The 12,205-nt window shown below is 35.2% G+C and overlaps 1 protein-coding gene across 3 annotated transcripts in view; it reads left to right on the plus strand.

Annotated features, from left to right (window-relative positions):
• grip2b (glutamate receptor interacting protein 2b) overlaps positions 1-12,205 on the plus strand; it is a 143,981-nt gene that overhangs the window by 51,237 nt on the left and 80,539 nt on the right. Inside the window, exon 1 of one of the 3 annotated variants that reach the window (XM_026236255.1) lies at positions 6,406-6,648. The exons of the other annotated variants lie outside the window; for them this stretch is intronic. Coding sequence (XP_026092040.1) covers positions 6,594-6,648 — 55 coding nt within the window. The 5' untranslated portion in view covers positions 6,406-6,593. Of the gene's footprint in view, positions 1-6,405; positions 6,649-12,205 lie in introns of those variants that run through there. 3 annotated transcript variants of the gene reach the window in all.

Raw genomic sequence — 12,205 nt, forward strand, 5'->3', positions numbered from 1 at the left:
CCATATGTTTTCATAAGTAATGGCTTCTTTTGTATCATTATTCCATATAAGTGCAGAGATAAGGCTGATAAGGTCGACTAATGCAGATTTATTCATTTCTCATCTACTGATCTTCATAGCTTCTTTAAAGTGATGATTGGCCTCTCCGTGGTTTCTTTCACAAGTTTCTATATTCCCACAGAAAGAGACATTAATGACCTTTACATGTCTCTTTCTTGGTTTAATAACTCTTTTCTTAATAATGGTACCAAAAGTACAAGTGAAGACATTTTACATGAATGTATTTCTTCATTTTTTAATGTTTAGTAGTGCAACCAGATGCTACAACGCTATTTTAATGTCACATTGTTTATAGTGTTTGAAAGTCTGATTCATTCTAGTGAATCAGTTCATCCGAAACTGCTCTCTCATATGTTTTGCTGGAAAGTTTGATTCATTTTAGCTGGTTTGTTCATTTGGATCATCTTGTTAGTTGTAAAAAAAAGAAACTATTGAAACTCTTAGCTCTTTCAAAGTGGTCAATGGCCTTTCTGTGGTTTCTTTCACAAGTTTCTATATTCCCACAGAAAGTTACATTTGATGACCTTTACTTTTAATTTAACTTCCATTTGCTAATAATTGAACCAGTGGTGGCTATCGTGACACTTGCAGTGTTGGGAAGTAACTAAAAGTAGAGAGGATAATGTTTTTTTTCTTTCTAGCTTTTACGGCAATGAGCTAATTTTGTAATGATTTGTTAGCGCAACCAAATGTTACATCGTTATTTTATTGTATTGCGGATTCTAGTGTTTTAAAGGTCTGATTCGCTGTAGTGAATCGGTTAATCTGAAACTGCGGCCTCATGTAGTGTTGGAAAGCTTGGTTCATTCTAGTGAATCAGTTTGTGTGTATTGCTGGGAAGTTTGATTCATTTTGATTATTCGTTTGGATAGTTTGACTGCCTGATTCATGAAAGGTTCATCTTAAATGGCTCTCTCGTGAGTAGTATTGAAAAGTTTGATTAATTCTATTGTATCGGACCAATACTCTCTCCTGTGTATCTTTGGAAAAATTTATTCATTTTGATTGGCCAGTTTGTTCAGTAGGTTTGTTTAGCTATCGGTAAATAACAGATTAAAAAAAAGAATCACTGATTCAGTGGCATTTCAGGTCTTCATTTACATCAAAAATACTTTTTCTTGTAATTAGTGTAGAATGTATAATTTTTTTTAAGATACTATCCTCTTAAGTACCTTTATTCTGGTAACTACTTTTTATTACCAGCTTGCAGTGTATCTAACTTCTTTTTGCTTGACCAAAATTTAACGGACTCCTTTGTGTGGCAACATGAATGAATTTTCTCTCAGTTTGATATTAACAGTTACACAATATGCCCGTCAGCCTCTAAAATGCACCCAAAAAGATGAAGATGCGGCTTGTGCTTCTTCTGGTTGTCAAATTCCTTGTGATCCAGACTCAAAGTGTTGTTTTTATAAAATACGTTTTGACACTTTGAAAGCTTCACAGACTTAATCGATGTAGCTTTTGTTGCACAATCCCAAAAAAGTGCCAAAATAGATTCTCTTAATCATTCCTGTCATAAATATTGTAGCATCTTGGCGCTCTGTTGGGCAGACAGACGTTGACTTCTTTCCCCATTCATTATTTTATGTTGTTCTTCTCGATCTTTTGAATTCTGTTCGCAAAAAAGGATCACTTTCAAAGAAGCGCCTGTACAAAACACTGGGATCTTCCTCTAGGCTCCAGATCTCTGTTTGCCCACAAGTCTCTTTTGTCGTAGCGGCCAGAAGCTTGGATCAAAGAGCCCTGATTCACCCAGCGCGAGAGCAACACAGCTCTTCTACATGACTGATCTCTGCACTGATGTTCATCCTTTGTCAGTGGAGTTAAATAAACCAGCCAACAGCTTGAACAAACAGTCTGAACGGGCTGCAATGTGTTGTTCAGTTGGGGGTGATTGAGGTGTCGCTTTTTTCTGATGTTCCTCATGATTCTTCACATCCAGTTGTGAATGACGGCGGTTGGGAGTGTAACAATAATTCTCGCGTTTCCAGAATGTGTATAGAAGCAACAGATCGGCGTCTAATTTGCTGTTGCATGGAGTTGCGTCAGAGCCTTTAGCTCAGGGCTGAATGAAGATGGGGATATGAATGCATTAGTGGAGAACCTGAATGTGAATCAAGAGAAGAGAATGATGCTTCCCAATAGACACATTTCAACTTTGCAGAAAAAAAAGAAGAAAAAAAGAAAGAATCAAAAAAAATCCAAAGGTTTGGCGTCATATCAATGAATTACTGAAAGTTAAAGGAGTAGTTCACTTTCAGAATTAAAATTCTGTCATTTACTCACCCCCAACTTGATCCAAACCTGTATGAGTTTATTTTTTCTGGTGAACACAAAAGCAGATATTTTGTAAATTGTTGGTATCCGAACAGTTGATTAGCACCATTGACCGTAGTAGAAAAAAATGTAATAATAAATACTGTGGAAGTCAATGGTGCTCATCAGTGGTTCAGAAAAGCTGAATATATAAGCTTTCCATTGATGTTTGGTTTGTTAGGACAGGACAGTATTTGGCCAAGATACAACTATTTGAAAATCTGGAATCTGAGGGTGCAAAAAAAATTTGAATATTGAGAAATCGCCTTTAAAGTTGTCCAAGTTCTTAGCAATGAATATTACTAAGCATTACAAACATTTTTTTTTAAGGTTGTAATATATTTACAATAGGAAATTTACAAAATATTTCCAAGGAACATTATCTTTATATCCTAATGATTTTTGGCATAAAAGAAAAATCAGTAACTTTGATCCATGTTGATACAATGTATTTTTTGGCTATTGCTACAAATATACCCCAGCGGCTTAAGACCAGTCCAGGGTCACATATGGAGATTTTCGTCCATCCATTCTCCTTGGGGTGTTGCAATTAAACTGAATTAATTATTTTACACAATATTTAATCAATTCAACAAAATCTTATATGTGCATTACCTAATATTTATATAATATTATACATAATCAACTCTATGAAACTGATCATTTCTGAAAATACTGGAAATAAGCTTCTTTTCTAAACATCCCCTCACAACTCACCCACTCCCACCCAATATCAGGGAGCCGCAGTGACATTCATCTTGACTCCTCCATATCATTACCCAACGGACTTTCTACATTAGCCTTGATAGCTGATAGTCTCAGCATTGAAGCAGGACCTGTCGCAGCACGATGGTCCTCCTACCAATGTGTCCTTGCTGCAGAGACGTGGGCTGAACTGCTATCCTCATCATTAGCCAAATGATGCATCTGTTTCAGAACCTGGAGTAAACTATTGTTTCTTGTGTTCTTATTGTTTACTGTGTGACAGTTTGATCTTATACAAGGCAGTGCCTCGTGAAACGAGGAAGAGATAAAGCAAGTGTAAAAAGTGGAAAGCAGACAAAGAGAAAGATGCTTTTAAACACTTTCTCTTTTTTAGTCTTTAAGTTCCTAAATAGTTGATCTTTTCACACTATCTACAATGCACATGTTTTAATTGCATCATTTAAGCGAACTCAAATATTTGAGTTTAAAACAAGTTAATTTAAATGATTAAATTGCCAATTTAACAGAATCAGAATTTTCCTTCACATTTAAGTAAAACAATTAAAAAATATTTAGATTTGGTTACCTTAAAAATGCTAATTTACCAGGAAAGCATGCTTTATTAGTGGTTGAATCATTTTCTATTTGACAACTTTATTATGTAGCAAAAAATAGGCCTGAATGCTGCTATTCTGGAAATGGGCTAGTTTTTGGTCTGTTTTTTTCTTCCTTTTTTATCTTAGAGTGGGCAACAAGCAAGCATTTTAATCAGAGTTTATGAGTAAATTACAAAGCAAACCCAGAGATCAGAGTGCATTTCTTTGAGTGAAAATATATCTTTTTAAATGTTTATATATAACATATATATATATATATATATATATATATATATATATATATATATATATATATATATATATATATATATATACATATATAATTAAAAAAAAGATCTGTAGTGTGGAAAGCTGGAAGTTGAGATGCTTTCAAGGGGGAAAAAAGGAAAATAAAAGAAAGTCATTCATCACCTCATTAGCAACAACGGATGCAAATGTGATGCATTACCTTACAGTGAAAACAAAAACACAATTATCAATGCATCACAGCTTGTGTGAAATACCTCTTTGTGGATTGATAATGAAAATCATTTACATGGTTTGCATTTTATACAAAGTGATTCATTTACTTTTGTTTCATTTCTATTGTTTGTCAAGTGTTTCAATCTTGAGGGGGGAGGTAGAATTAATTATGAACTGAAGGACTTTTAATAAAGTGAAATGAAACAGGGCCATCAGTTTCATAAAATAATGAGAGAAGTGGACGTTCTGACAGCAGAATCTTTCAAAAACGATTTTTCTTTCATAACTGACGTACGACACTTCTTTTTCTCATTCAATTCCACTTTCTAAAAAAACAACTTCATGAAAAGTCTGCTGTTCCATCTGCCCTTAAATTCATTGTTTGGTTTGCTATTGCTATTATTTATGAATTGTTGCTTTACATGGTTTGATTATTTTATTTTATTTTTTAGCATTTAAGATCTCATTTGGGTCACTCCTCTAGGTCTGAGGGAATGATAATGCTTAAAAATATACTCTGCATAAATTAAATCTGAATGTCTTTGCATATTATGCTTAGAGAATTGAAAGTGTTTTAACATCAGCTTTTATATAAAAGGGGACTACATGCATTATATTTCAACTCATTGGCCAAGTATTTGCATCTGCATTTACGTACTTGTATAAGGTACTATGTTATGTATGGCCTGAAGCTTTTAAATGACTGGAGATGCATCACAGGCAATTATGTTTTAAACTCTTTTCAGCATCTAGAAGCAGACCCAGTGTTCCTTAATGATAAGGCGCAATAGAAGTCTAAGCATCTGGGTTGGTAATTCTGTGGTTTACTCAGAACATCCCATTGCAAATAATGGCCATGGTCAAGTTGATTGATCGACTGCTGTTTGTAAAGAGCAGCTTAGGAATGGCTTAACTGTGGTAGTCTGTAAACTTTAGCTTTTTCATACATAAGATTTATTTTTTAGTCAATGAAATAGTAAAAAAAATCTATATTTGGGCAGTTGTGTTTAGATAATGGTATTAAGCGTGCTGTCGTAAGATGATAGAAAATATCTACTGACATCCACCATTTATTGTAGTTCTCATATCTCACATGGTGTAGATTTAAACCAACATTACATTACAAAGCACTTTTAAATGTATCATTTCAAATTAATGTATGCGCTTAATGTGATAAAATATAAATTAATCATTATATTTAGTAGGTCCCGTGAGCCAAACTTTAGAAATAAGCACTATCACAATATGTAGTTAATGCTTGTGAGTCGATGTGACACTGAATACACCTATGCTACATGAACTCATGTTATTTGTTTAGTTTATTTTGCCAGTTAATCTGCATGATTATTGTCTTTCCTAAATTTGAAGTATGTCCTGTGTGAAGTCTATGTACTTTTAAATCCCAAATCATACCTCCCATGCTCCAGAATTTAATTGGGCCAAGTACAGAGCCCAGGGGAACTCCTTAAATCATGATTAAAAGTCATGCATCTCTGGGTAGTGTTTTATTTTAGAAGCTATCAGTATTCAGATATCCCTCTGCTGATGAAGGGAGATTCCTAAGGTGTTTTTGTGTACAACAATTGTAGCTAGCAACTTGAATGCCATGCTTATATTTAGCACAGTGCAAGCAAGTGTATTTGTATCCACAAAGTGCAGTTGCGTTCTGCCGTACACTATACATCTACACTGCACTCCTTCTCTTATTTGGAATGTTATGAACTTGATGCATTGTGTGGAGTATTGCGATCATCACTTAACCATCACTCTATTACATGGAGCGATAAACTCTGCTGCTGTGATTAATTATAGCCGAATTCCAATATGGGAAAAGAGTGGAGTAATTGTATTCAATTCCCAAAAGCTTTTCTGCCTTACCAGCTGAGCTAGAAAAAGAAAATGATAGAGACAGATGAAGTATGATCAAGAGTGCGGAAAAGACGAAGGACAAGAAAAGCACTGGAGGAATCGAGTGGAAATAAAAGAGAAGAATACTGCAAAAGGAGGAAGTGATGTAGAGAAAGATGAGGAGTTATAAATATTGATTACCATTCTTGTACCAATCCAAAGACATGATACTGAAGCACTCAGATGCTGAGGAGTTCTTTGGCAAGAGTGTGAACAACTCGTTTGTTCCCTGGCTTGTTTTTTTTTTAACTCCCTCACTCGCTCTGTCGTTCTGACAGATGCCGCCTTGTCTGAAAGCGCCACAACTTTCCTAAGCTAGGATGGGGATGTAACGTATAGAGAGGTAGAGGATGAGAAATTGCCTTTTCTTGTTTCGTCTCCCAACCTTTGTGGAGTGGCAAACTGCTCCTGTGAGTGCCATGTGACTTCTTCCACAGTGCTTTGGAGCTATTTTCTCCCTCTCTTTTTTTTCATTTCCAACGATGAGTCGCTGAAGAGGAGAGGAGGCGGTAAGAGGAGGATATGTTTTCCGTTTCGCTGAAGTGCCGGATGGGGGTCATCAGACGCAGGATCAAGGGTATTGTGCAATGCACCACTGTCACACAAGCTTTTGAGATGGAGGTCTGAAACTATCAAAGTGTTGGGAGGGGGGTGAGTTTTGGGATAAGTGTGTAATTTAGGATGTGTGATTAACTCTGTGTTGTGTGTATGTAATCTTGCCTTGTCCATTTATTTTTGAAACTTGATATAAGGAAGGGTCAGGCTTGTCTAGGATGCTTTGTTTTTGAGAACCTGGAAAGCCAAACTGTTTGCTGAAGTCGAATGTTAACATCCTTTTAAAATCCAAAGATGGGTGATACTACAGGTCTGCTTCTGAATTGAGTTTGTCTTATTGATAAACCTCTCCAAGGTTGTTTTTATTTTCTAAATGGAGTAGCTTATTTTGGATTATCTCTTTAAATTATTCATAAATGCTTAACATCAAGTGTCCCAAATGTTTATCGTTGCTTTTAATTAACGTTTCATTACACCAAGTGATATTTTTAGGCTTGAATTTAAAGGCCTTCACACTTCTTTATAGTGATGTTAGAGTCTTAGTTTTGCAGATAGGTGTGATTTACTGCCTGCTTTTCACTGCAAAACTTGAAAGCATATTCGTGTTGTGAATAATCTCTCTTTTTTTAGTTTTGTTGTACTCATTATCCAATTTTTGGCTTGCACTGCAACACATATATAGTATTTAAAAATTGTTGCCTATATCTGTACAGTTCACTTGCTTTGTTCAGAAATGCTTAAACAATTATTGATTGTGATCTTGAATTTACCAGGCCTGTTAAAAACTTGGAAGCATCTTAGTTTTGTGATAATATTCTCTCTTTTTACTATTTATACAGTATATATCAGTTATATATACTCCACAGTTAACTTCTAGTTCTTCAAAATACATAAATCACTCCTAGCTGTTTTTTTTTTATTTACCAGGCCTGCTAAAAAAAGCTAAAAAAAGCATCTTAATATTGACATTTTAAAAAGATACAATTTAGTTTTCTTGTATTCATTAACTTTATTTTCAGTGTTGCCAAGTCCATGGTTTTCCCGCCTACCTTAGCCTACCTTAACATTTTTGTCACAGGTTGCTTTTCACGTCTGCGTGTTGAAGTGAACCCAATAATGTGATATTTAGCCCATGGAACGTGAATTTTACTGGAGGATCCCCAGTGAAAAAGGTGTATTTTACCCCCCTCCCCCATCCTTGGAATGTTATTTTTACTTGGGCAACCCCGCTCGAAATACAATTGGGCTAGTTTTGAGCAGTAATTGGGTGGGTTTTGTTTGCGAAAACCTGGCAACCCTCTTTATTTTGCCAGCACTGCAAAAAAATAAATAAATAAATATTGACATACTATCCATGTACAGTTGGCTATATAGTTAAATTAAAAAATTAAATTAAATTTATGCATTTAGCAGACGCTTTTATCCAAAGCAACTTACAGTGCATTCAGGCTATAAATTTTTACCTATCATGTGTTCCCGGGGAATCGAACCCACAACCTTGAGCTTGATATGCAATGCTCTACCAACTGAGCTACAGGAGCACTATATAGTTCTGTACAGGTCACTAATAATACTAGAAAATCCATAAATAAGTCTCGGTTGTGACCTTAAAAATCTGTTAAAACTTGAAAGCATTTTAGTGCTGTGGTAAAATGTTCTATTTTTTATTTTGTTGTACTCATAAACCGTTTTATTTTACTTTACTGCAACAAATGCATACCATTCATTTTCAATAGGCTATATAGCTGTCTACAGTTTACTTATAGTACTCAAAAAACCATAACTCTTGGTTTTGATCTTAAATTTAACAGGCGCAGGCAGAAATCAAGCCGATATGTCTGACACTTCTTCTGAACCAACCGTTTAGAAGAGCTTGTTTTTATGCATCTCGGGATCTCTAGCCTTAAGCTAGTTTGCAAGAAATCAATACAGCATTGCCTACAAAGGTTCAAGACTGTAGAAGCAACATCATCCGTTCATGGCAAGCTTGTGTGTGGGGGTGCAGATAGTTTCGGTGCTTGGTCCTTGGCGGAAGTTCAAGTATCAATGGTGGGTGATACACACAAGGTTTCCTACTCTTTCCTTTGGCCTTAAGCATTTTTTTTTCTGCTTTGCATAATCCATTGTTTCGTCGAAAACGTGTCTTAGAGACATTTTATTCTCAAGTTGTTCATTTCTTTACAGTCATTCCTTAAACTGACACATCATATCTACATACAAAAGAAGCAGTTGGCCACACACACTAAATACCACTTGGCCATAGTCATTTAGAGGGAAACAGATTTGGGAAGCTGGGAACAATACATCATATTGAATATACAACCACAATGTAATTAATGATGTTATGGCAACAAAAAGGATGGTTGAAGTCTTTAGATTGAACCAATAAAGCCATTCTGTTTCCAAGGATTCAGGTGGACGAATGATTGATGAAAGGAATTTCATGTATTGGGCTTATAGTCCTCATGTGATTTGTTGAGATAACATCTCTTTCCTAGTACACATGCTTCATAGAAGCACATTTTGCAAGCTATTGGAAACCTAAAACTTGGCAGTAGAATATCCCAGGTTCATGTGCCAATGGATGTGTGCTACTGTAGCTTCATGAAGACTTTATCTAGAGAAGACTGGAAGTTTAATCTGAGAGGATTGATCAGCCGCGACAGTTTTATTGGATTCATATATGGAGAGGTGAGCTCAGGAGAAGCATGATAAAAATGCTGAGACTAGACTGACTGCACTGGAGATTTCAAGCTGAAAATCAACTTCTCACTCAATTTAACTATGCAACCAAGATAGTAACTGAAAGCAGCGGGCCATAGACTTGCAATTATATTAGAGTGGCTTTTTTTTTTAGCTTTGTGTAACTTCTCAAAGAATGTGAAAAGGATATCATATCACATTGATTTTATTATGGCTTTATATTTTACTAGGGATATAGAAACCATTGTAATGGTTTAGACACTTCAAACTTTAGTGTAAATACTATGAATTTATGAAATCTACTTTACCTGCCTTTCAGGAAATCAGCTAGGACTACTGAGCGAATCCTGTCACACTGTGCACTTTTCTCAATACTTTTTGCATTTTCCATTTCAAATATTAAAAGGTCTTAAAAGTTTACTTGAAGCAAAATTGTGTATGATTAATATGCATTTTCAGATGTGTTATTTTTATATTTCTTTCTTGGTTTCCGTATACATTTAAATATAACTGAAAATCTTTTTACATTTTTTTTTTTTTGGGATTAATGCTTTAATGAGACATTTGCTAGGGGGGTAATAAAAACTCACAAAAGATTCACAATATATCATTCAATATTATGTTCTGAAAGAATTAGAAACTAAATTAAATGATGAATATGTCTTATTTTAAACCTTTGTACTGTTCGGAAAATCCTATACCTGATTTGGGGTTCCTGATGAAAAATGACCAGCTTTAAAAAAAAAAAAAAATCATTTAAATATCTCATTAGCATTTTATTATAATCAAATATTTTATTTAGTGTTTTTGGCAAATTTAAATTTGGATAGGTTTTCTTTAACTGGTTGATCTCATTGATCTGAGATTATGCACCTCCGTTTTTGAATGAAAAACCGTCATTTTTCCTCAATATTTTTCATAGCATTATGTGTGAAAAATGTTGGCAATATCCACTCAAAAATTGGGGTCTGCGAGCGTTAAATCAGAGGCCTACCATTAATAATTTCCAAAAACAAAAAACAGGAATTTATAAGCAGTTTTTTGTAGGATGGTCATTTTTTGACCAGGAATACCACAATGAACGAACAAACGCACGATAGATAGATAGATAGATAGATAGATAGATAGATAGATAGATAGATAGATAGATAGATAGATAGATAGATTTTTATGACTATTAATGACTATTTAGATTTGTTTCTACACCAGTTTTTCACGTCTTTAAAATGTTTGCCTTCATTAGCAAAAGTTATGTGAAGCAAAGAAGAACAGATCAAATAAAAGCATTATAGGGAAAAGTACTGAAGATATTTTCCGTCCTGACTGACTGACCTCTTGTCCCAATAATATGAGTATGGAGGATGAAAGTACATTTAAAGATTGAAATTGTAAAGATTTACATGTTTATGCTGTTAACTCTAGAATTTTGACCAGCGACTTTGAAGAAGATGGAATAAGAGGCAGATTAAAGCAAGAAGATGAAAGATGGGCACGACATTGTGTCTGGTTGTTCATTTCTAGGTGGTTCACAAGAGACCTTACATCTATTCCCTGGTATTTTCCAACAAAAGGACGTGTTAAGGGTGTTTGCATGGTGTAGTGCTTTTTGAGAAAATGAAAGCTACAAGGCCACGGCTAATGAGAACAAACAAAAGCTCTTCCTTTTGATCCATGTCACAAGTCGCTAACATAGAGGATGTTGCCAGATGGGGGTGATTTATTGTTTTCTCGCACATGCATTATTTGACTACCTGGAATGCTTTAGGGGCCTCGCTCACTTTTATTCACTCACCACTGTGCAAGTTTTTCTGCTAAGGGAGTGCATGCAAGTCACAAAAATTGCATAGCATTGTTTGAAGTTGTTATTGTTTATATTCATCACAAGGTGCATTTGCCTTTGAAATTGGCTTGTTGTGTCTATCTAAAGTTTGTTGATAGAGTTTGAAAACTAAGTCTTGGACTGTGAAAGAGCTCACAAGATTTGTGCATTTTGTTTTGTCTCTAGTGTAAGTCATAAGTGTAACAAATCCTTTGACTGCAAGGTTAGTTTTGTTGTTGTCACGAAGAGTCAATATGCAAAGGCTCTTTTGTATTTTGTAGTTCTAAGTTAATGGGAAATATTTACAGTAAATTAAATAATGACCCTGTCCTACCTCTGTGAAGTTGGCACCCCATAAAAGGAAATAATCTCCAAAACTATGCCATTAGTTTGTGCTGCGTTCGTGCTGATTTGTGCCATAAAAACCAACGTTTGTGCTGGTTTTGTTGCGTTACGTCACCCTACACCCCATGCCGTTCAAATCGCTCCAAGCCGGTGTCATTCGTTTGTGCTCAGTATGTGCTGGTTTGTGCTGTTAAAACAAATTCTATCTATTTTCCCTTTGAAGATATAACAGTTTTAATTGGGGAGCTGTGACGTCACTCTCCACCCCATTTTGTCTCAATCACATTTAAACTGTGTCGTTCGTTTGTGCTCGATTTGTGACCATTCGTGCTGTTAAAATTAACATTCTATCTATATCCCCTCCTTTTGAAATAACAAATATATTTTTGGACAGTGACGTCACTCTCTACCCCACCTCATCTAAATCGCACCAAACCGGTGTCTTTCATTTGTGCTCGATTTGTGCTGGTTTGTGCCATTGAAAGAAACACTGCAACTAGATCCCCCCTAAAAAAACGAAAAAAAAAAAAAAAAAACTTTTTAAGTTCACTTACATAACTGTCCACCCCATATGGTCTAAATCGTTGCAAAACTGTTCCGCTCATTTGTGCTGTTACGATAAACATTGTATCTTGTCCTCTTCCTTAGAAATAACACTTTGGATTCGGGAAAGTAATGTCACTCTCCACCCCATGCCGTCCAAATCGCCCCA

The sequence above is a fragment of the Carassius auratus genome, chromosome 47 (genome assembly GCF_003368295.1).
Source record: "Carassius auratus strain Wakin chromosome 47, ASM336829v1, whole genome shotgun sequence".
Lineage (NCBI taxonomy): Eukaryota > Metazoa > Chordata > Actinopteri > Cypriniformes > Cyprinidae > Carassius > Carassius auratus.